Source organism: Schistocerca nitens, chromosome 6 (assembly GCF_023898315.1).
Source record: "Schistocerca nitens isolate TAMUIC-IGC-003100 chromosome 6, iqSchNite1.1, whole genome shotgun sequence".
NCBI classification, from domain to species: Eukaryota; Metazoa; Arthropoda; class Insecta; order Orthoptera; family Acrididae; genus Schistocerca; species Schistocerca nitens.
The window spans coordinates 49,902,283-49,928,358 of NC_064619.1; the positions used below are offsets into that span (position 1 = coordinate 49,902,283).

Sequence of the window (26,076 nt, forward strand, 5' to 3'; positions counted from 1 at the left end):
ACCCATGTTGATTCCTACAGAGTAGATTTCTAGTCTCCAGAAAAGTCATTATACTCGAGCATAATACGTGTTCCAAAATTCTACGTCTGATCGACGTTAGAGATACAGATCTATAGTTCTGCACATCTGTGTAGATTTAGCATATTCTACAATTTCGTGAGCAGGTTTAATAAAAATGATATTCATGAAAAATATTGCTTGAAACAAATTAAATGTCTGTTGTGGTAAATAAACTACAAACTACTATCTGCTGGGTGAGAAAGGCTGAATAGTATGGAAGACTGAGTTTTTCAAAATGAAGGAAGTCTGAGTGAACCAAAACCGAGGGAACACGGCCAATGTTGAACACATCAAGCGCGTATCCTTTAGTTTTCCTCTTGTCCGAACACTTTTGTCGGCAAGTGCATTGTCTCTATCGAAACGATTATTCTTTCTGCAAACCAAGTCTCTTTTACAAATTCTTACATCCAGTGCCGTTAGAAGGTTAGAATAATACTCCCCAGTTATTGCTATACGTTTGTAAAGATTGTTAATTCACAGAATTCACATTTCATCCCAGAACACCGATTTCGTATCCTTTCCCACCGAGAATATTGTCTTCGCCTTCTTTGAAGCTGAAGAATCGGCTCCTGTCCGGTCATTCGATTCTAATGTGTATTGGTAAGTCCATGTTTTTAGTCAGAAAATTGCTTCTGTTTCTATTTAAACGCTCCAATCACAGTTCGGCAACTGTCGTGATCTTGGTATCCAAATAAAGCGTAGAATTCAGTCTCCGTCACATGTCGTGCAGAGGTAACCTGGTCCAGCTTTACAGTCACCATCAGATGCTGCAGGGCAGCCTGACAGAGGGCAGAGTTCAGACTAAGTTAAATAAAACACAGCTCCTGACAGAAATTTATAATTGTTCGAGCAATAACAATGATTACGAGCAGAAATACACCGCCTGACAATAAAACTGAAGCACCGGTTGGGAGCAGGAAACAAAACGAAACTCCACGGGTTGAGAGAGTGGGTCGTGTTATTTCGCAGGTGACAGTGTCGAGTCAAATTACAAAGCAGCGAGAAGTTAGAGTGCAAGTGTCAGCGTCAAAAGAAGAAAGAAACAGAAGACTTGGTAGCAGGCGGCATTTCCTGGTGTAGGCGAGAAACCAACCAGTAATTACCCCAAGTAAAAACGCACAAATTTGTAAAGAACTGGTTTCCGATCTTGAAAACAAATCAAACTGTAAATGTCTTTACAGACTACTGAAGGTGCTTTACCTCAACACAGCGAAACGCGCCTGGCGATAAAAACACGCAAGGTCATGTCCACGAATCAGCACGGCTTTAGAAAGCATCGCTGGTGCGAAACCCACCTTGCTCTTTGATACAGTGCGAACTATGGTCCAAGGGCAACAGGCATATTGCTTATTTCTAGATTTCCGAAAAGCGTTCGACTCGGTAACCCACTGCACACTGTTAATGAAGGTACGTGACTGATGTGACTGGCCGGAAGTCTTCTTAAGTAACAGAGCGCAGTGGGTTGTCTTCGACGACGAGTGATCATAGCAGACAGCCGTAACATTAGGAGTGCCCCACGGAGTCCGATAGGACCTTTGCTATTTTCTGTATACATAAATAGTCTATCAGACAGGGAGCGCAGCAATGTGCTGTTGTTCGCTGATGATGCTATGGTATACAAGAAGGTCAAGAAGGTGTCGCAGATAAGTGACTGTAGGCTGATACAAGATGAACTAGACAACATTTACAGTTGGTGTGATGAGTAGTAGCTGGTTAACGCGGATGAGTAGAGAAAACGAACCCTTAATGTTCGGATACAGCATTAGTAGTGTCCTGCTTGACACAATCACGTTTTTTAAATATCTGGGCGTGACATTGCGAAGCAGTACGAAATAGAACGAGCGTTTGATGAGGATTGTGGCATGGAAATCGAATGATCGACTTTAGTTAATTCAGAGAATTTTAGGAAAGTGTAGTTCATCTGGGTTAGAGACCGCATATAGTTGACTAGGGCGACCTATTCTTTAGTACTGCTCGATTGTTTGGGATCCGCACTAGGTCAGATTAAAGGAAGACATCGAAGCATTTCAGAGGCGGACTGCTAGGTTTGTTACCAGTAGGTTCGATGAGCATGCAGGAGTTACGGATATGCTTCGAGAGCACAAGTGGGGATCCAGAGGGAAGAAGACATTCGTGTCGAAGAACGCTACTGAGCAAGTTTACAGAAAAGACATTTGAAGCTGACTGCAAAACGATAGTATTGCCGTAGGGACCACGAAGATAACATACGAGAACTTAGGGCTCATACGGAGGCATATAGACAAGGGAACGACTAGTTATGGTAAAGAATACTCTCTACCACGCACCGTACGGTGGCTTGCGGAACATGTATGTAGATGTAGATTTTCTTGTAGTCGTAACGACAGAACGAAAATACCTTCAGGAACTGTAAAGCAGTTGCGGACAATATGGCCATACAAGTGAGGAATCACATTACAAAGAACTTGGCAGTATGGGCCCGTTTATCTGTATGACGTAGCGGCCTCCCCTGGCACGGATGCGCGCAGTGACTCGTTTGAGAACGGTATCATAAAACCATTGTAGCCCCTCCTGAGTCAACCTGGCCCACAGCTTGATATCCGGGATACTGGCACAGGAACGGATTTGACGTCCGAGCTGGTCCCACGCATGTGCCAGACCTGGTCCCACACATGTGCCAGAGCTGGTCCCACACATGTGCCAGAGCTGGTCCCACACATGTGCCAGAGCTGGTCCCACACATGTGCCAGAGCTGGTTCCACGCATGTGCCAGAGCTGGTCCCACGCAGGTGCCAGAGCTGGTCCCACGAATGTGCCAGAGCTGGTCCCACACATGTGCCAGAGCTGGTCCCACGCATGTGCCAGAGCTGGTCCCATGCATGTGCCAGAGCTGGTCCCACGCATGTGCCAGAGCTGGTCCCACACATGTGCCAGAGCTGGTCCCACGCATGTGCCAGAGCTGGTCCCTCACATGTGCCACTGGGGATAGATCTGGGGATTCTTGCTGGCCGAAGGACTACCTCAGCATCATGGAGACAGTTCACAGACACGTATGACACTTGTGGACGAAGACTGTCGAATTGAAAGCTGGCACAATCATACTGTCGCATGAGAGGTCGCACATGAGGACGCAGGATGTCCATGAGATACCACTGTGCCGTCGAAGTTTCCTCAGTGAGTGCCAACCGTGACCTAAAGTCATACTCGAGTGCTGCCCACGCCATGACACCAGGGCTAACACCACTGTGCCTCTCCAAAACACTGGAAGACTGAGAACTCATCCCTGGTCGGCAGGTCATCGCTGGGCGCAATGCGACCCATTCATCAGCTGTCCAAACTTCCTGGTCACGGCACCAGTGCAAAAGCAGGCACTTGTGTTATGGTGCAAACCGAAACCCACGTATGAGACGGGGTTTCTAACCCGGCTGCTGCTAATCTGGAACAGTGTACGAGGATGTCAGTGGATGTTACAAGCAGTCTGTTACTTGTTGTCTGGTGACATGCGCAAATGCGTAGGGGTCACGATGTGCTTCGTGCACAGTATGGTGGTCCACCCTTGCGGCGGTCAGACGTTCTCCACCGGAACCTTGACGACGCATTTGCATCCTCTACCGGTCTCCTGTTATCCAACTTCGCACCACTGTCACATCCGAATGCTCCAGAAATCTGGACGTTCCGCAGTTCGACCAGCTGTCCAAATGGAGACCCCTTTCAAATCCTGCCAGGTACTATTAGCGGTGTCTCACACGAGCACGAAGCTTCTTCATGTCCTAATGCACTCTAGTGGCTGTGCTACCTGTCACGAAGAACTGCAACTCCAGTCGTTCACGTACCCGTCTGTGGTGTGTATCTGTCTGGAGTTACACTGACATCTGATCATCTCTTCTGGATGCTTCATTCACCAGGCAGTGTGTTTCTTTTCGCTGTTACAAAAGTAATTTTATTGTATTTTTTATTTTATTTTATTTTATTTATTTATTGTTCCGTGGGACCACATTTAGGAGAAGTCTCCATGGTCATGGAACGAGTCAATACATGAAATTATAACACGATTGTAGAAACAGATGAAATGAAATATAAGAAACATATTCAGGCGACAAGTCGTTAGTTTAAATAAAGAAAATCAAGAATGTAACACTGGAATTTGCTTAATTTTTTAGCTCTTCCAGGAGCTCCTCGACAGAATAGAAGGAGTGAGCCATGAGGAAACTCTTCAGTTTGGACTTAAAAGTGTTTGGGCTACTGCTAAGGTTTTTGAGTTCTTGTGGTAGCTTATTGAAAATGGATGCAGCAGAATACTGCACTCCTTTCTGCACAAGAGTCAAGGAAGTGCATTCCACATGCAGATTTGATTTCTGCCTAGTATTAACTGAGTGAAAGCTGCTAACTCTTGGGAATAAGCTAATATTGCTAACAACAAACGACATTAAAGAAAATACATATTGTGAGGGCAATGTCAAAATTCCCAGACTATTGAATAGGGGTCGACAAGAGGTTTTCGAACTTACACCATACATAGCTCGAACAGCCCATTTTTGAGCCAAAAATACCCTTTTTGAATCAGAAGAATTACCCCAAAAAATAATACCATATGACATAAGCGTATGAAAATATGCGAAGTATACTACTTTTCGTGTTGAAATGTCACTTATTTCAGATACTGTTCTAATGGTAAATAAAGCGGCATTTAGTTTCTGAACAAGATCCTGAACATGGGCTTTCCACAACAGCTTACTATCTATCCATACGCCTAGGAACTTGAACTGTTCCGTCTCGCTTATAACATGCCCATTCTGTCTGATTAAAATGTCAGTTCTTGTTGAATTGTGAGTTAGAAACTGTAAAAACTGAGTCTTACTGTGATTTAGCATCAAATTATTTTCCACAAGCCACGAACTTATATCATGAACTACATTATTTGATAATGTTTCAATATTACACACAAGGTCCTTCACTACCAAGGTGGTGTCATCAGCAAACAGAAATATTTTTGAATCACCTGTAATACTAGAAGGCATATCATTTATATAAATAAGAAACAGCAGTGGCCCTAGCACCGACCCTTGGGGAACGCCCCATTTAACAGTGCCCCATTGGGACTGAACATCATTACCACTCTCAATATTGCGGAGGATTACCTTCTGCTTTCTGTTCTTAAAGTAGGAGGCGAACCAATTGTAAGCTACTCCCCTTACTCCATAATGTTCCAACTTCTGCAGTAATATTTTGTGGTCAACACAGTCAAAAGCCTTCGTTAAATCAAAGAAAACACCTAACGTTCGCAACCTTTTATTTAATCCGTCCAAAACCTCACAGAGAAAAGAGACTATAGCATTTTCAGTTGTTAAGCCATTTCTAAAACCAAACTGTACATTTGACAGCAAATTATGTGAATTTAAATGCTGCAGTAACCTTGTATATACAACCCTCTCGATAACTTTAGCAAACACCGATGGCATAGAAATAGGTCTATAATTGTCAACATTATCCCTGTCTCCCTTTTTATAAAGTGGCTTCACTACCGAGTACTTTAATCGGTCATGAAACCGACCACTCCTAAAGGAAAAGTTACAGATATGGCTAAGTACTGAGCTAACATACGTGGAACAATACTTCAGTATTCTGCTAGATACCCCGTCATATCCATGAGAGTTCTTGGTCTTTAGTGATTTAATTATTAACTCAATCTCCCTCTTGTCAGTATCATGGAGGAGCATTTCAGGTAACAGTCTCGGAACACTTTTTTCTAAGAGCGCTATATGATTCCCTGTTGGGACTAGGTTTCTATTTAGTTCACCTGCTATATTCAGAAAGTGATTATTAAGTACTGTACATATATGCGACTTATCAGTAACACGGACATCCCCACTACGCACTGATTCTATATTCTCGACCTGTCTCTGCAGACCAGCCACTTCCTTTACGACTGACCATATGGTTTTAATTTTATCCTGAGACTTAGCTATTCTATCTGCATACCACATACTTTTTGCCTTCCTAATAACTTTTTTAAGCACCTTACAATACTGTTTGTAATGGGCTGCTGCATTTAGATTGTGACTGTTTCTAACGTTTTGATATAATTGCCACTTTGTTCTACAAGATATTCTTATCCCTTTAGTCAGTCACCCAGGCTGCCTGTTTGTGCTAGTACCCTGTTTTGAACGTTCTAACGGAAAGCAACTTTCAAAGAGCACGAGAAAAGTCTTGAGGAAAGCATTATATTTATCGTCTACTGTATCAGCACTATAAACATCTTGCCACTCTTGTTCCTTGATAAGGTTTACAAAAGTCTGTACAGCAACTGGATCAGCTTTCCTAAAAAGTTGGTAACTATATTTAACATGTGTTGCAGCACAAAAATCTTTTAGACTTAAAATTTGTGCATCATGATCTGAAAGGCCATTCACCTTTTTGCTAACAGAATGCCCTTCTAATAATGACGAATGAACAAAAATATTGTCTATGTTTGTTCTACTGTTCCCTTGCACTCTCGTTGGAAAGAATACGGTTTGCATGAGATTATATGAATTAAGGAGATCTACCAGCAACCTTTTCCTTGCACAATCACTTATACAATTAATATTGAAGTCACCACATATAACTAACTTTTTGTATTTCCTATAAAGTGAACCAAGAACCTCCTCTAGCTTTAGCAAAAATGTTGTGAAATCGGAGTCTGGGGATCTATAAATAACAACAGTAAGAAGTTTAGCTCCACTAAATTTAACCACACCTGCACAACATTCAAACACCTTTTCAGTGCAGTACTTTGAAACATCAATTGACTCAAATGGGATGCCGTTTTTCACATACATGGCTACTCCCCCACACCGCAAAGAGCTCCTAGAAAATCTGCCAGCCAACCTGTATCCTGGTAAATGAAGCCTCTGAATTGTCTCCTTATTTAAGAAGTATTCAGATATACCAATAATTTCAGAGTCAACATCTATAAGCAGTTCACTAACTTTATCTCTAATACCTTGTATATTTTGATGAAATATACTAATTCCCTCATTACTCGGATACCTAAGCTTTGTCAAATGTGGTTCCTTTGTTAGAGAGACTTCCATTAAGTAGGAATACCTATCAGCTGACTTCAAGCTAAAAAAGGTACAGCTCTAACACCCACAACTACCGGAATTTTCCCATGAGTGATCCCACCACCCCCACCTATGCTGTAACCTATAAGTTTTGCCAACCTCCCCTTCCCATACCTGTTGAGGTGCAGGCCATGTCTAGTGAAACCCGTCCTGCTGATAGACTCCACCGACACCACTGAAATGTGACTCATGCCTTCTGTCATCAGCGCACCCCCAAGTCTCATGTTATTACGCCTGACGGCTGTATTAAGATGAGGCCGATCGTGACGCTGAAACAGTTCCACGAAATGCACATTCGTGTTGCCAGTCTGAGTGGGTATCTTTTCCAGGTCACCATCTATGTCATACTCCCCATCCCTATCAATACTATTACCAGCCCCACCCACAATCACTACCTGATCCTCTTTAGTAAAATCCCTACATAACCCCCCTATGTTAAAAGTCACCTGAGCCAATCCTGCATTAGGCTTCACAATGCTGGTGACCTGGTACTCACTCCCCAAAACTTCCTGCAACTGCTGGCCTACACCTCTACCATGAGAACTACCTAACAGCAGAACCTTCTTCTTTCTCTTCGACTTTGCAACTGTCCTAGCCACCGTAACTGCTGAGGTCTGCTGCATACTTCCTACATCTACAGCTACTAGAGATTCCTCTTTCACTTTTGTAACAATATGGATTGTCGTCACTAAGGATCATTGCGTTTGACAATTTTAGAGTGGCTGATACATACCGACCGCTATTTTATCCATTATTTTGAAGTTTGAGTGTTTGTGCTTCTAATACTTCGCCGGAGCGTATTTTAATGACGGTGCTAATGACCACACTGTAAAGCATGCCATAAAGCGAGGTAGCCCAAAACACAAGAGACACTCTAATTGTACACAGGTGAGAGGTATTTCACCAGCACACGCCACAATGCCGCACTCCGTGATAAAGCTATCTCGCACTTGTCTTAAGACAATCTTGATAACGCTCAGCACATTCTGCGTGTTGCGCAGTGAAGCACAAGGCTGACGAGAAACGCTTTGGAATGGGTCCTACGCCACTGCCTCTTAGGTTTCACACGTCAGAATTAAGAGAGCTTTTCAGACAAATCCTTCTTTCGTCACGGGATGTCATCGTATCCAATATTCGTGTCTAATATTGCGAAGAGCTGTGGACGCTCAAACTATTTACATTTATCTGTTGATCCGGCTGCAGTTGAGAGGACAATGATACTTGTTGCTCACTCGGACAGGATGCTTTTAAAGTCCAGCCAACATGATTGACAGTCTACAGCGAGTCATGTGGTGCAACTCTGATAGCGGTGGACCCGTATTCCGTAATAGTTCTACGTTCAGAACCAGATCCGGGCGTATCGATAAAGAGTTTTCAGTTATTCGTGTCTCTCAGTCCCGCCAAATACGGGCATGGTTTCTTCAACTAGGCCACCCAGATGTCCATACCAGTGGGTGAATTTTATCTTTGGGCGCTAAACTGCGAGGTAAACAGCGCCCATTTTTCAGAATAATAGGGCGACAGTAATTAAAATTATTCATTCTGGGAAAGTACACTAGTTATTTATAAAACCGTTCATCACGTTCGCCAGCATCTCAAACATAATAGGTTTGTTTATAAATAAATAAATCTTCTGCCACCAGTCACGATTTTTCTTTATTTTACTTCTCGCACGACACATTTCGAGAAATAATTCCCATCTTCAAGCGCGTTTTTGTGTGTGTATTAAGCCATTTCTTTTAATGTTGTCAGTGTGTGTGAGTCTGCTTCATTTCGTTGACTTTTACCGCAATACATAACAAACACGCGATTTTTTATTTGGGTATCAATTTTTTTTTGTGATGTTAGTGGCGAAATTTAGAAGAATTTGTACATACAGTTTTCTAATGCACCATTTGTGCAGAGTTAGAAAACTGTAAGTACAAATTCTTCTAAATTTCGCCACTAACTTCAAAAAAAAATTGATACCCAAATAAAAAATCGCGTGTTTGTTATGTATTGCGGTAAAAGTCAACGAAATGAAGCATACTCACACACACTGACAACATTAAAAGAAATGGCTTAATACAAACACAAAAACGCACTTGAAGATGGGAATTATTTCTCGAAACGCGTCGTGCGAGAAGTAAAATAAAGAAAAATCGTGACTGGTGGCAGAAGATTTATTTATTTATAAACAAACCTATTGTTTCTACAGTCGCAGGCTTTCAAAAAACCATTTATAATGGATCAAATCTCAAACATACATTTCAGTCAGTGCAGACATGTACATTTATAGTTACGATAACATAATCCAGCAAGTGTACGTGGTCGTTTGATCACGCAGTTGATATCATGATCGAAGGTCCCTGAAAGACATTGCAATTTGCATCCAATCGGAATGAGAGGAAACTCCGATGTCATACAAAATCGTACAAACGTCCCATTAACGTGTAAATTGAGGGTAAAACTATTTGTAGTACTAAGCTTTCCCTCCTGTTACCGTGTAAAGCTATAAAAGTTAAAAAGAAATTTCACTGCGTTACGGCGGCACTTGTGGTAGGAGGCATGCGTGTATCAGAGGGTACTGTCACTGAAGACAGCTTACTCGCTCCTATGAGACAATAACCACCTCCGGATCGGAGTGCAGTTGGTGTTCAGAACTTTGTGCCGCAATTGTAACTGCAGTTGTCTGTTCGTCGGCATTGCTCACATTCAACAAGAACATAATGAGAAAATTGGTTAACACAGCGTTAACAAGACTTACATTTCTTAAATTTCATATATTAATTGCTATTATTATTATTATTATTATTATTACTCATATACGATGCATATTGTAATGTTGACTCACTAAGAATGCCTGGTAACATGTAAGAGAGGGTCCAAAGTCCCTAATCTTGGCTAATGAATTAAATGCATTAATACCTATATATTTCATAGCTGTTTGAAAATATAAATGAGCCACATTTACTCAGTACTACTGCTCTGGCCACTTGTACAGTGTAACACAGCAGAGCGCACATTGAGACAAGGAAGGAAAGAATGAAAGATTCGCATGGCTTCGTCGGACTGGAGTCCCTGAGGGGTTGTTGAGCCACCTAATCGGAAAGGATTTGAAAATTAACACAAAAGATTGCAGATTATTGAGACAAATGTTGCAACGAATACTTTACATATGTTTTAACGAACCAAATAGAAGATCGATACAATAGATGCAGTGTTGTAGTTGCAACCCTACACTTTGATCCAAAATGAGAAAGCAAACAGGCTATCAGATTAGAAGTAGATCGATTTTTCGAACGAGTTACGCTTCATTTTGCAACAGTGGTGGCAGTGTTCGCATGGGATACTGTAATGAGTGTCGTGTTCCATCACGCTCAGTTCACGTAAAGGTAGACAGACAGTCTTGATAGTGTGCAACGTAACTGTTATCAGTTATATCAGATACTGTGCTTTGTTAGTAATCTTGTGAGTAACCTAAACACCAACCACAGGCCACACATTTGAACAAATAACTACATCGATCAGCCGCGTATCGCTGTGTTATTCTATCTTTTGGCGACAAACAGCTGTGGATCTTCGTGATATGGGTTCTAAACATGTCGTTGGTATGTAGCTGGAAGTAGATAGCACCGGATATCCCTACACGGGTCTCATAGTCGCCGTTTACATTATCTGTAGTTGGTTTGTAGGCTCTGACCTGGCGCTCAATGGCATTTCATATGTTTTCGATGCGCCAGGATCCGGAAGATTGTGGGACCAGGGCGTCAACTGGAAATCATCGCCAGGAAGCCGTTATGAGATCAATCTGGGCTTGTGAAACAGACAAGTGGCCTGCTGCCGAAACTGTATCAATTGCTTTCTTGGGCCTTCTGCAACGAAGTGTATAGAGCTGCAGCCAGGAAGCATTCGAACAGTAGTAGTCAGTGACGAGGTAGTGACTTACTGTACAAGATCGAGTAGCCAATGAGTAAGTAGGGAGGTGAGCGGTTCTCTGCCGTATTTTCATGAGTTTTCGGAAAGAGAGCCAATCGGTGAATCCATCGTCTTTTTTTCCTTCTCAATAACTTAGCATGAACTGAGCAATGCTTTCGAATTCTTTGTAGCCTTCGTGTTGTATCTCCCGTGCAGCGTGCAGATGAGAAGATACAAAGTGAGACTTGCTGAGGCCCCCCCCTCCCCTCCCCTGTGTCCCAAAATACTGTAGCGACGTCTCGATGACGATTTTGTAAACAATGTGTGATGAGTTTGTGCGAGAGCTCGAACGCCTATCCCGAAGACACAGTGAGAGAAAATTTGTGTAGCAAGAAAATGACACTCCAGCTGCGCCGAACGCTATTGTAGCGGCTGGAGAAACTGCTCGGACATTGACGGTTATTTCGTCTTGTGGTCGGGAGGTAACGCACAATGGAGACGCCAGCGTAAGAATTTATGAGTCGATGAGACGCAAAGTTTGAAGATTTCGGCACGTCTCTCCAAACTTAAGTATTATACAGGAATGCAATTCTTTTAGAAAGTAATATTTTTGTGTTTTTAGTGTGGGAGAAAAGGGCATTACAAAAGCGAAAGTTACTAACTAATATTTCGATTGGTGAGACAAAAAATTTAAGTTGTCTCATCAGAGATTAGGAGAGGCCTAGGGGATCCGGCAGAACGCTATGATTAGAGATACTCCTGTGCGGACATTTCGGTGCTAGGCCTAGTGTGAAAAGATGAACGTTGGCCAGCGGGCCTGTCAAGACACTGATGGCTCTCATAAGCAATGATTGTGAGTCAGAATCATTGCTGGTAGAGGGCTGACCAAGTCCCACGCAGGGAGCACATGCACGAAAGGCGTCTGCAAGTGACGGTATACTTTCTCCCCGGACATCACTGGACAGCCAGTGCCACTAACATACCCGTCGCTGCCTGACAATAATATCCACTGTAGCACTCCACTAAAAGTCCACCTGCCAACATTCTGTTTGTCTCACCACAATAACCAACGTCCAGGAAAGTGACTCAATCTTGTTTTGAAACAATGTACGTATAATTGTCCTCTCTTGAATCTTAATGCATGATGGAAGATGTTAGATGGCACAGAATAACTTACTGAGTAACATAGAGGATAGGAGTCCGTTTACTTGTAGACCAAAATACATTACATTTTGTACACATAAAACGATTATAATATACACTCCTGGAAATTGAAATAAGAACACCGTGAATTCATTGTCCCAGGAAGGGGAAACTTTATTGACACATTCCTGGGGTCAGATACATCACATGATCACACTGACAGAACCACAGGCACATAGACACAGGCAACAGAGCATGCACAATGTCGGCACTAGTACAGTGTATATCCACCTTTCGCAGCAATGCAGGCTGCTATTCTCCCATGGAGACGATCGTAGAGATGCTGGATGTAGTCCTGTGGAACGGCTTGCCATGCCATTTCCACCTGGCGCCTCAGTTGGACCAGCGTTCGTGCTGGACGTGCAGACCGCGTGAGACGACGCTTCATCCAGTCCCAAACATGCTCAATGGGGGACAGATCCGGAGATCTTGCTGGCCAGGGTAGTTGACTTACACCTTCTAGAGCACGTTGGGTGGCACGGGATACATGCGGACGTGCATTGTCCTGTTGGAACAGCAAGTTCCCTTGCCGGTCTAGGAATGGTAGAACGATGGGTTCGATGACGGTTTGGATGTACCGTGCACTATTCAGTGTCCCCTCGACGATCACCAGTGGTGTACGGCCAGTGTAGGAGATCGCTCCCCACACCATGATGCCGGGTGTTGGCCCTGTGTGCCTCGGTCGTATGCAGTCCTGATTGTGGCGCTCACCTGCACGGCGCCAAACACGCATACGACCATCATTGGCACCAAGGCAGAAGCGACTCTCATCGCTGAAGACGACACGTCTCCATTCGTCCCTCCATTCACGCCTGTCGCGACACCACTGGAGGCGGGCTGCACGATGTTGGGGCGTGAGCGGAAGACGGCCTAACGGTGTGCGGGACCGTAGCCCAGCTTCATGGAGACGGTTGCGAATGGTCCTCGCCGATACCCCAGGAGCAACAGTGTCCCTAATTTGCTGGGAAGTGGCGGTGCGGTCCCCTACGGCACTGCGTAGGATCCTACGGTCTTGGCGTGCATCCGTGCGTCGCTGCGGTCCGGTCCCAGGTCGACGGGCACGTGCACCTTCCGCCGACCACTGGCGACAACATCGATGTACTGTGGAGACCTCACGCCCCACGTGTTGAGCAATTCCGCGGTACGTCCACCCGGCCTCCCGCATGCCCACTATACGCCCTCGCTCAAAGTCCGTCAACTGCACATACGGTTCACGTCCACGCTGTCGCGGCATGCTACCAGTGTTAAAGACTGCGATGGAGCTCCGTATGCCACGGCAAACTGGCTGACACTGACGGCGGCGGTGCACAAATGCTGCGCAGCTAGCGCCATTCGATGGCCAACACCGCGGTTCCTGGTGTGTCCGCTGTGCCGTGCGTGTGATCATTGCTTGTACAGCCCTCTCGCAGTGTCCGGAGCAAGTATGGTGGGTCTGACACACCGGTGTCAATTTGTTCTGTTTTCCATTTCCAGGAGTGTAGTTTAGGTAAAATCTCGTGGCTGGCACACTTAAATGTTTTATTAGATACTGATAGCAGATGGTGCAGTCAAGTGCAATTTTTATAGTTAATAAATTTATCAACACAGTTTTGCTTCACATGTTGGACAGTATAATAACTCCATCACTACGTAAATTAATTTCCGGACTGGGCTTAACGGAAAAGCGCTGCACAAAAAATGCTGTTAATGCGTATCCAACAAATTGCTCGGTGCACGAAGCGGTGCCCAACATGCGACCAGTGTTGTTGTTGTAGTCTTCAGTCCAGAGACTGGTTTGACGCTGCTCTCCATGCTACTCTATCCTGTGCAAGCTTCTTCATCTCCCAGTAACTACTGTAGCCTACATCCTTCTGAATCTGCTTAGTGTATTCATCTCTTGGTCTCCCTCTACGATTTCTACCCTCCAAGCTGCCCTCCAATACTAAATTGGTGATCCCTTGATGCCTCAGAATATGCCCTACCAACCGAACCCTTCTTCTAGTCAAGTTGTGCCACAAACTTCTCTTCTCCCCAATCTCATTCAATACCTCCTCATTAGTTATGTGATCTATCCATCTAATCTTCAAGCATTCTTCTGTAGCACCACATTTCGAAAGCTTCTATTCTCTTTTCGTCTAAACTATTTATCGTCCATGTTCACTTCCATACATGGCTACACTCCATACAAATACTTTCAGAAACGACTTTCTGACACTTAAATCTATACTCGATGTTAACAAATTTCTCTTCTTCAGAAACGCTTTCCTTGCCATTGCCAGTCTACATTTTATATCCTCTCTACTTCGACCATCATCAGTTATTTTGCTCCCCAAATAGCAAAACTTCTTTACTACTTTAAGCGTCTCATTTCCTAATCTAATTCCCTCAGCATCACCCGATTTAATTCGACTACATTCCATTATCCTCGTTTTGCTTTTGTTGATGTTCATCTTATATCCACCTTTCAAGACATTATCCATTCCGTTCAACTGCTCTTCCAAGTCCTTTGCTGTCTCTGACAGAATTACAGTGTCATCGGCGAACCTCAAAGTTTTTACTTCTTTTCCATGGATTTTAATACCTACTCCGACCAGTAAAGTTCGCATTTAAAAGTAGGTCCGAAAATTGTTGACAAAGGCATTTTCGATATATCCCTTCAATGGAGCTGCATTACTTGCCATTACTTTCTTCACCTGTAGAAAATTACTTATTATTTTAAATCCCTTTTATTTGTCACAGACGATGAACTTTTTAAAGTAAAAGTCTTTGATGTAAATAATGTCCTCTTACCGGAAGTTAGCTCTATGTACCATTTATTCACGGAACAAACGGTGCGTAAAAAATTCTAACAGCTGCTGTGAAAATTTCTGTAGCCTTCCACCTGAGGATTAAGATTGTAGGATGCTGTTTTTTTCTGGTCTCAGCTATGAGGAGAGAGTGGTTTAATGTGGATGTGTTCCTGAGTGATGAGTCGAGTCGCACGCGTGACCGTGACCGCCCTGTGTTGCAGGGGAGCCTGGTGCCGTGCGAAAACTGCGGCCGCACCTTCAACCCGGACCGCCTGGAGGTGCACCAGCGCAGCTGCAAGGCCACCCAGCCCAAGAGGGCGCCTGTCCACCAGCAGCAACCGCCGCAACAACAGCAGCAGCAGCAGCAGCAGCAGCAGGTAAGACCCAGGGTTCCGTTGAAGCGAACCTCTCATACTTCAAAAAAGTCGCTACATAAGTTGACATTGTTTCCAGTCTCAGTATGAGAGGACTGCAGAACAGACGCACTGATTTTGAGACCTGTTTCCCTGAAGTCATTTTGCCTTAAAACTGCAGAACATATTTTGTGCTGTAATATGATCACTATCATGGAGAACACACAACTGCACTGCACGAACCAGCTGCAGTTTGACAAGCACCGATCGTGTGAAACGCAACTCTCTCTTACACAGAGTAGACATACTGGTTTAGGGAAAGTCAGTGATAGTCTTGTAAGTTTCTTTATTGTGTATCAGCTATACGACTGTGCTAGAAGGGTCTTTGCATACTGTTACTTCTTAAGGTTCTGTGCCTCAGTCGACTTTTTTTTTCCTTTCTTGTTATTTCATGCCTCGGCTGAGGCAGGCCGGCAGCGGCCTACATACGCCGCTCTTCGGCCAAGTGATACAACATACATACACGGCAGACAGAGAAAACATAAAAAGCATGGTAAACATAGGAGGAACACTGCAAAATAAAAGAGCAGTCGTTCGACGGAAGGCACTGTACATGAAGGGCGGAACCAGTGGAACAGATAAAGACATCCAGGCTGAGACGCGAACATAGTAGAGAACACTGATGAAAACACTGTACGCAAATGGAGAGACACTGACGCACGGGAAACACTGGCCACGATCATCGGCGAAGCACTGGCACTGATGATGGGTGGGGGGGAGGGGGGTTGCCTCCAGATCAAAGGGAGAGGTAGGAGGGCGGGAAGGACGGGGTGGAGCCAGTGGGAGAAAGAAGGGAGAGTGGTGGGAAGGAGAGAGGGGAGGGCTTGGAAGCCGGGGGAGAGGGTGGAAGTGAGAGATGTGGGAGAGAGGAGGGGGAATGGGAGGGGACAGTCAAAGCTGATAGGAGGGGTAGATGGACGGGACAAGGACATCATCAGGGAGGGGGAGTTGGCAGAAGCCACCTTGGGAAAGGGTATGGAGGGTGTGAAGATGGAGAGCAGAGGGGATGAATTAATACAGGCGCGGCAGCGGGCTGGGATGGGTGAGGATGGGAGAGACAAGCGGGTGTGGGGGATCGAGCTTGCAGGAGGTGTAAAGGATCCGTATCCGTTTGAGGAAAAGGAGAAGGTGTGGGAAGGGAATCAAGTCACAGATGATCCACATGGGGGATAGGAGGCGGATGCAGTAGGTGAGGCGGAGCTTGTGGCGTTGAAGGATTTGGAGGGACTTATAGTAGGTGGGAGGGGCGGAGATCCAGGTGGGATGGGAATAGCATAGGATGGGGCAGATGAGGGATTTATAAGTGTGGAGGATGGTGGAGGGGTGCAGACCCCATGTTCGGCCAGAAAGGAGTTTGAGGAGGTGGAGTCGGGAACATGCCTTGGCTTGGACCTCAGTCGACAAAAACGGAACACTTATATGGCCACTTTGTCAATAAATTCGTTTCTCCTGGCCAAGAAGTCAAAGATAAATAAAATCTATCGAAAGAAGCAAAGCAGTTTCATTAAGTTTTTAATACGGAAAGCGACAGCAGTAAATGCATACATCCTAGGCAAGTAAATTCAATGTTAGTTTTCATTCGCAAAGATGTGTTGCTTACGTCTGTCACTGTTGTAAACTTTGTAAGATACTTCTCTCACTGAGGAAAGAAATAACAGCGCCATCTATTGGTTCTTTAGTGTACTACATCATTATGATCGTGTCACTAAAGTAAACATCCGAACTATTAAGATGAGCAGTTTCCCAAAACTTTAAATACACTATATTTTATGTGATCCGATTTTGATGAATCAAAACCTAAATGTTGCCCCAGCCTACGCTTAATTTACCTGTGAAAATCCCTTGAAAATTCGTCTAGTAGTGTTGAAGATTAGTATGTTCAGCAGACAGACAGACATGTTGATTTTAGAGATTTATTGTTAGTAGCATCTAGTGGTGTTTTGAATACATGAACCAGTTCACTGTACTTACATAAATTCCTCTCCTTGTCAATCTACTTACATCTGTCCAACGTTGATAAACTTCCGTTGGTTCGTGGTCAATGACATTCACTTGCAAAAAAAATTATAATATTCCTTTGACAGTGTTAACAATGATCCCACTCTATGTTAGACAGTGTCCTTCAATCGAAAACACAGTACTGAATTGATGTTTTCCACAGCTCAAGGAAGTAGCACAAAATGATATCATTTGAAAGCTAAAATATATTGTAGAAAATATTTTGATTCCGGAGTTTTACACTCACGTCATGAAATAATTGATATCTTGCCACCGCAGATCTGAAACACTTGATCCATTTTGTGTGATTGTATTCGAATCCTTGTCCCTCTCAAAAATTTTGATTGTGCCGTTTCAAGTTGTAGCATGGGCCCATTTTGTTGCTAGTGACGGAAGCCATATTTAAGATCTTTCGTGGTTAGTTAACAGGCGCCATAGTTGCTGGACTGCAGACTCGATTCCCAGTCCAGTACTAAAATCTTCGTCATGTAATTTCAAGTTGAAACTTCCTTTTTGAAATGTTATGAACAATAAATTTGAGATTACAAGCGTTAAAGATTGTGTCGTCTCTAATAACGTGTTTCCCCATATTTGCATTGTCGTGGTATTACTTTCATCTGCATTGATAGCCATACAGAGGAGTTAGTAACCATTTCGTATAGTCAAATGACTTTACTGAATAGAGAGCAGAGGACCTGCAAGACAGTTACGTCATGTGAATTGCACACAAATCGGGCGGAACCAACTTCAGATCGTTCGGGCACTTTAAACCACGTTGGGGTACTTGGTACTGCCTCGGTTAGGATCAAAGTTTTCATTTACTTTTCAACGGATGCCCTCCACCGGATGCACGGCTAACATCTGTAGGACTGCTAGACTGCATTCACTATTGCTACTATCTGGCGGCGCAGTTCACCCCAAGTCTTTCGAAAGGAGGCACATTAACAGAGTATTTTCCAATCCAGACACAAAAAAGACTAACCGTGCGATCAGACGACGTGGGAAGACAGTGGTGCAGCGCGAGATGTGAGATCCGTGTGCCTTCTACGGCTGATTGATTGTTGAGTCATCTGCAGGGTGACAAAATAGTCATAACTTCTGAAGAGTTTGTGTTAGGACCTTAAAACTGCACGGCGTGATGGGAATTAGTATGCGCATACATGGTTTGGTTTAGCGAAAAAGCCCACTTTTAGTTGGATGGGTTCGTCATTAAGCAAAATTGTCGCATTTGAGGGACTGAGAATCCGCATTTCGCGAAAGAGAAGTCTCTTCACCCTCAACGGATGGCTGTGTGGTGTGCAGTGTCCAGTTACGGAATAATCGGCGCGATACTCCTTGATGGCACAGTGACTACCGAACGGTACGTGAAGGTTTCGGAAGATGATTTCATCCCCATTATCCAAAGTGATTCTGATTTCACCAAGACGAAGCTCGGCCACGTCGAAACACGAGAGTGTTTCATGTCCTGGAGGAGTACTTTGGGGAACGAATTCTGTTTCTGCAGTACCCAGAGGCCACTGGCATGGGCCTCGATAGGCCGCCATATTCTTCGGATCTGAACACAGGCGACTTCTTTTTGTGGGGCTATATTAAAGACAAGGTGTACAGCAATGACACTAAAACCATTGGTGAGCTGGAAACAGCCGTTCAGGAAGTCATCGACAACATAGGTTTTTCGACACTTCAGCGGGACACGCAGAATTTCGCTATTCGTCTGGGCCACATCATCGTCAACGATGGCAGTCATACGTAAAATGTCATAACCGAAAACAGAATATGTGTAGTGACGTTTACGTGTTGAATAAAGTGTGTGCACGTTGTAGTTTGTAACTAGTTTACGCTTTTTTTCATTTAGTTCAATAATTGTCACCTTGTATATTACTAAATGGGTAGTCCGAAGCACAGTTCTGTTTGTTGGTTGCCAATCTAACGGTTGCCAGGGGGGACAAAAATTTGATGTCTAACATTTCATTACAGTTATTGCGTGAATTTAAAAATTTAAAATCTTGTCAAAATTTACTCAGTAAGAGCTATAATCTTATGCTGAAGGTTTAACACAGAAAGTCAAGTATTACAGTCAGAAACTGTGTGTGTCTTCAGGCAGCGTAACTGGAGGCGCGCAAATTACCCAGACTATATTCTTCCAGTATTTGAGAATGAGTGCACTTATCGACTTCCAACAAACTTTGCATATGAGGCACTGAGAACTATACGGGAGCAAATCACAGACACAAAGTTCTGAGAAAAATTCACTGTGCAATAGACTCAAAGGATCACTTTTTGGAAACCCTTTAATTACCTTCCATTCCGATACATAAATTTCAAATTTGGCTCAAAGGTGCCTACAACGTTCCTCTGACTGGTGCAAGAGCGTGGCACCCAGCGACGTCACCTTCGGCCTCGGTGCCGCTTCAGACAGCGAAGTGTCGCGCACGCGAAGAAAAGGCCAAGCTCAGAAGTAAATGTGAGCCGGAAGGTGGGTTACTGATGCCACGTGGGCACAACATTACCCAACAATTCTGCCCAAAGCCGTCGTGGACTTGCGATACAGTGAGAAGATCGTCACAGCCTCTCTTATCCAAATTTCGGCCGTTTTATTGACGTAACTGGGAATGAGGTCAGCATCGCGACACCCAGCTTTGAAATCACGCAGTTTTCTTATGGGTGGCCGAGGAAAACATTTCAGACACACTGATGCTCAGAATCGACATTTCGCTGTTGGAAACGGCAGTTCGCAGTGCGACGAGCAATAGGAAGATGTTCTTGGCAGTCTTTGACGCTGCGGACACCCTCAGACGTTTCAACCCTTGTCTTAAGTCGTTGTGGGCTGCATCGCCACTGAACACGATCGCACCCCTGTGGAGAGCAGCCCGAAGGCAATTTTTGCTTTCGTGTAGAGGTTGGAACCACTAGCGCCAGTTGAAAACCATTCGACGAAATTTGAACTTGGTTCATACTGTTCAGCCCTTCTGTTTCCCGACATCCTGTGGCATGATCACGCGGTAGTGCAGCATTAACTTGAGCGTCAATAACATGGCAAAGGGTCACTTTAAGACGCCCAGTTCGGCAACACTCTTTTGTTGAGCGCATTAAATACAGGGTGGTCCATTGATAGTGACCGGACCACATATCTCACGAAATAAGCATCAGACGAAAAAACTACAAAGAACGAAACCCGTCTAGCTTGAAGGGGGAAACCAGATGGCGCTATGGTTGGCCCGCTAGATGGCGCTGCCATAGGTCAAACGGATATCAACTGCGTTTTTATAAAATAGGAACCCACATTTTTATTACATATTCGTGTAGTACGTAAATAAATATGAATGTTTTAGTTGGACCACTTTTTTCGCTTTGTGATAGATGGCGCTGTAATAGTCACAAACATATAAGTACGTAGTATCACGTTACATTCCGCCAGTGTGGACGGCATTTGCTTCGTGATACACTACCCGTGTTGAAATGGACCGTTTACCAATTGCAGAAAAGGTCGATATCGTGTTGTGTATGGCTATTGTGATTAAAATGCCCAACGGGCGTGTGCTATGTATGCTGCTCGGTATCCTGGACGACATCATCCAAGTGTCCGGACCGTTCGCCGGATAGTTACGTTATTTAAAGAAACAGGAAGTGCTCAGTCACATGTGAAACGTCAACAACGACCTGCAACAAGTGATGATGCCCAAGTAGGTGTTTTAGCTGCTGTCGCGGCTAATCCGCATCTCAAAAGCGTTGGTGTTGAGAATGCTACATCAACATCGATTGCACCCGTACCATATTTCTATGCTCCAGGAATTGCATGGCGACGACTTTGAACGTCATGTTCAGTTCTGCCACTTGGGCACAAGAGAAATTACGGGACGATGAGAGATTGTTTACACACGTTCTATTTAGCGACGAAGCGTGATTCACCAGCAGCGGTAACGTAAACCGGGATAATATGCACTATTGGGCAACGGAAAATCCACGATGGCTGGGACAAGTGAAAAATCAGCGACTTCCGCGGGTTAATGTATGGTGCGGCATTATGGGAGGAGCCGGCCGGTGTGGCCGTGCGGTTAAAGGCTCTTCAGTATGGAACCGCGTGACCGCTACGGTCGCAGGTTCGAATCCTGCCTCGGGCATGGATATGCGTGATGTCCTTAGGTTAGTTAGGTTTAACTAGTTCTCAGTTCTAGGCGACTGATGACCTCAGAAGTTGAGTCGCATAGTGCTCAGAGCCATTTGAACCATTATGGGAGGAAGGATAATTGGCCCCCATTTTATTGATGGCAGTCTAAATGGTGCAATGTATGCTGATTTCCTCCGTAATGTTCTACTGATGTTACTACAAGATGTTTCACTGCATGACAGAATGGCGATGTACTTCCAACATGATGGATGTCCGGCACATAGCTCGCGTGTGGTTGAAGCGGTATTGAATAGCATATTTCATGACAGGTGGATTGGTCGTCGAAGCAGCATACCATGGCCCGCACGTTCACCGGATTTGACGTCCCCGGATTTCTTTCTGCGGGGAAAGTTGAAGGATATTTGCTATCGTGATCCACCGACAACGCCTGACAACATGCGTCAGCGCATTGTCAATGCATATGCGAGCGTTTCGTAAGGAGAACTACTCGCTGTTGAGAGGAATGTCGTTACACGTATTGCAAAATGCATTGAGGTTGACGGACATCATTTAGAGCATTTATTGCATTAATGTGGTATTTACAGGTAATCACGCTGTAACAGCATGCGTTCTCAGAAATGATAAGTTCACAAAGGTACATGTATCACATTGGAACATAAAAATGTTCAAGCGTACCTACGTTCTGTATTTTAATTTAAAAAACCTACCTGTTACCTACTGTTCGTCTAAAATTGTCAGCCATATGTTTGTGACTATTACAGCGCCATCTATCACAAAGCGAAAAAAGTGATCCAAGTAAAACATTCATATTTATTTACGTACTACACGAATATGTAATAAAAAATGGGGGTTCCTATTTAAAAAAACGCAGTTGATATTCGTTTGACCTATGGCAGCGCCATCTAGCGGGCCAACCATAGCGCCATCTGGTTTCCCCCTTCAAGCTAGACGATTTTCGTCTTTGTAGTTTTTTCGTTTGATGCTTATTTCGTGAGATATTTGGCCCGTTCACGATCAAGGGACCACCCTGTATATGCCTTCAGAAATTTCGACACCAAATAACCCTGGTGGTTGATATAGCAGTTGAGGGTTGCTTTGTATCTGTACTTTGCGCCCGTGTGTTTCTCAGTGTCTCATATGTAAGGTCTTTTGGAAGTCGATAGACGCTCGTACCTCGAGGGTGCGGTTTTTCATGCGTTGTCGCGCTAGAGAAGCCACCGGGCTGAATTGGTGTCGAAGTTTCTGACAGGTAGCTTTATATCGTGCGAAACACGAAAGTTCGATTCTTCAAAGAATCGGGGATAGGGATTTACTGATGGTTAAAAAATGCTCTTACATGGACGTGCAGATGCACTGGCGCTCCGTCCAGTTGAAAAACGAAACTCTCGGCACATACTTGCAGCTGTGGAAAAAGCCAGGTGTTCAAAATATCGATATACTCTACGTCACTCCTATAACTGTCAGTCCTCGACCGACATTGGGCCTCGAACGAGCGAGTGAAGTAGTTGCAGGATTGCTATCCCTTATCAGGAGCCACATGAAACAGCAATTTGTAGCTGGACCGTGGGTAAGTTAAAATTCATCCCAAATTTCTATCTTCATTCATGTAGAAGGTACAGTCATCGTGGAATTGGATGGAAACGGCCTGCACTTCATCGCGAGTCGAACAAGCCTAGAAAATTCTCGTTGCCCTTTGAAAGTTCTCTTTGTGCTAAGTCAGAGCAGTCTGGAAATGTAGGCTACGCAATTAAAAAATTGGCTAGCGGGCAGTTTAGCCTACGACGTTACTTTTTTTTAGACAGTACAAGTTTGCATTTGTCTACATTAAAAGTTCTTTCACAGCCGTAGCAGCTGTTTGCTATAACGAGTCTCCCACACCTCATTCTTTTTCGTGTTTGCCCTGGGAAGGACAGCAACCCATTGCACTGAAATGAACTGGGCAGATTAAGCTGAAGGAAGGAAGGAAGGAAGTGGTAGCAGCGCTGCCCTGTGAGGAGCAGGTGAAACGCGTCGAGTCGAGGGACGGACATGTGGGCCCGGCTGCCGCCCACAGACACGGGGCGCTGCTAATCGATGCTTTTCCCGCACTGTTTGCGTGGTTACCGCCGCCCGACACCACAGCACGGGCACAACGGTGCCTCGTAGTCAGCTGCGCGACGCGCGTGTCGACGTGCAGGCGGCAGCGGCAGCGGCAGCAGGGGCCGCTGCAGGCGCTCGCCGCCGCTGCAACACTCCGCTGCCCTGAGGGTCTCGTATCTGCCTACGTGTCCTCTGCCTGCCGGTGATGAGAAATGGATTCCAGGCCCGCATCGGAAATTTGCGTTGGCTTGTAAATGTCGCACAGAATACCTTGGATTGCAACCTGGTCGAATAAACGAGGCCAAGTATTTTACAGTACAGGCCATGAAAATTGCTACACCACGAAGATGACGTGCTACAGACGCAAAATTTAACCGACAGGAAGAAGATGCTGTGATATGCAAATGATTAGCTTTTCAGAGCATTCACACAAGGTTGGCGTCGGTGGCGACACCTACAACGTGCTTACATGAGGAAAGTTTCCAACCGATTTCTCATACACAAACAGCAGTTGACTGGCGTCGCCTGGTGAAACGTTGTTGTGATGCCTCGTGTCAGGAGGAGAAATGCGTACAATCACGTTTCCGACTTTGATAAAGGTCGGATTGTAGCCTATCGCGATTGCGTTTTATCGTATCGCGACATTGCTGCTTGCGTTGGTCGAGATCCAATGACCGTTAGCAGGATATGGTATAGGTGGGTTCAGGAGGGTAATACGGAACGCCGTGATGGATCCCAACGGCCTCGTATCACTAGCAGTCGAGATGACAGGCATCTTATCCGCACGGCTGTAACGGATCGTGCAGCCACGTCTCGATCCCTGAGTCAAGAGATGGGGACGTTTGCAAGACAACAACCATCTGAACGAACAGTTCGATGACGTGTGCAGCAGCATGGTCTATCAGCTAGGAGACCATGGCTGTGGTTACCCTTGACGCTGCATCACGGACAGGAGCGCCTGCGATGTTGTACTCAAGGACGAACCTGGGTGCACGAATGGCAAAACGTTATTTTTTCGGACGAATCCAGGTTCTGTTTACAGCTTCATGATGGTCGCATCGGTGTTTGGCGACATCGCGGTGAACGCACATTGGAAGCGTGTATTCATCATCGCCATACTGGCGTATCACCCGACGTGGTGGTATGAGGTGCCATTGGTTACACGTCTCGGTCACCTCTTGTTCGCGCTGACGGCACTTTGAACAGTGGACGTTACATTTCAGATGTGTTACGACCCGTGGCTCTACCCTTCATTCGATTGCTGCGAAATCCTACATTACAGCAGGATAATGCACGACCGCATGTTGCAGTACCTGTACGGGCCTTTCTGGATACAGAAAATGTTCGACTGCTGCCCTGGCCAGCACATTCTCCAGATCTCTCACCAACTGATAACGTCTGATCAATGGTCGCCGAGCAACTGGCTCGTCACAATGCGCAAGTCACTACTCTTGATGAACTGTGGTATCGTGTTGAAGCTGCATGGGCAGCTGTACCTGTACACACCATCCAAGTTCTGTTTGACTCAATGCCCAGGCGTATCAATGGCGTTATTGCGGCTAGAGGTGGTTGTTCTGGGTACTGATTTCTCGGGATCTATGCACCCAAAGTGCGTGAAAATGTAATCACATGTCAGTTCTAGTATAATATATTTGTCCAATGAATACTCCTTATCATCTGCATTTCTTCTTGGTGGAGCAATTTTAATGGCCGGTAGTGTATATTCTAAACTTTTCTACTGCGACGTCGTTTTAATTCGAAGGCTACATCTGTATTCGTTTCTATCTGTTCTTTCACCATGTCATTGCGTTTACAAAAAATCCGAGTGAAATTGTGCGTTAACATGAAGTGGAACGTTTTTATTTTCTGAGTTTTATTTCGGTTTTAAATTAATGTTGAGGGTTTCGGAGTTGTTCTCTTCCCGTATCGTTCAGTGGCACGTCCGCCATCGCCTCCCTCTGGCTCCCACTCTGAGCGGGATTTCCAACCGATGTACCGAAATGTAAAACATTAAGTGCTCGTGAATTGGTGCCCACTGACTGAAATAGTCTCAGAATTCAAAATAAATGAGGCAAGTCTGGTGACGAGTTGCAACTTTGTCACAGCATCGAAAGGCAAAGACGTTAAGCGATTGATTCCTGATAGCGAGGACGAACTTTACGGAGCAGGAGGCTTCAGTCACCAGTGGATGACGATCTAAGACCTTTATGGCCTCACACTCTCTTTCCTGGTTGAGATACAAGTTTTTAAATGAGTCACTGTTGACAGAGTTTCCGTTGGATTTTAGACCCAGAATAAACAGGTTTACAGGAAAAAATCAAGCTTCATTAGTAATATATTATTACATAATTTTATCATTTTAATATAAAATAATTATATTTAGTCTGTTGACAACATTCGAGATCTAAATCGCGAATCAGTTCTTGTATGCAGCATTATGTGGAATT

The 26,076-nt window shown here is 44.6% G+C and overlaps 1 protein-coding gene across 1 annotated transcript in view; it reads left to right on the forward strand.

Annotated features, from left to right (window-relative positions):
- LOC126263226 (zinc finger protein 474-like) overlaps positions 1 to 26,076 on the forward strand; it is a 276,840-nt gene that overhangs the window by 159,453 nt on the left and 91,311 nt on the right. The window contains exon 4 of the mRNA XM_049960310.1: positions 15,232 to 15,387. Within this exon, the coding sequence (XP_049816267.1) occupies positions 15,232 to 15,387 (156 nt within the window). The remainder of the gene's footprint in view (positions 1 to 15,231; positions 15,388 to 26,076) is intronic.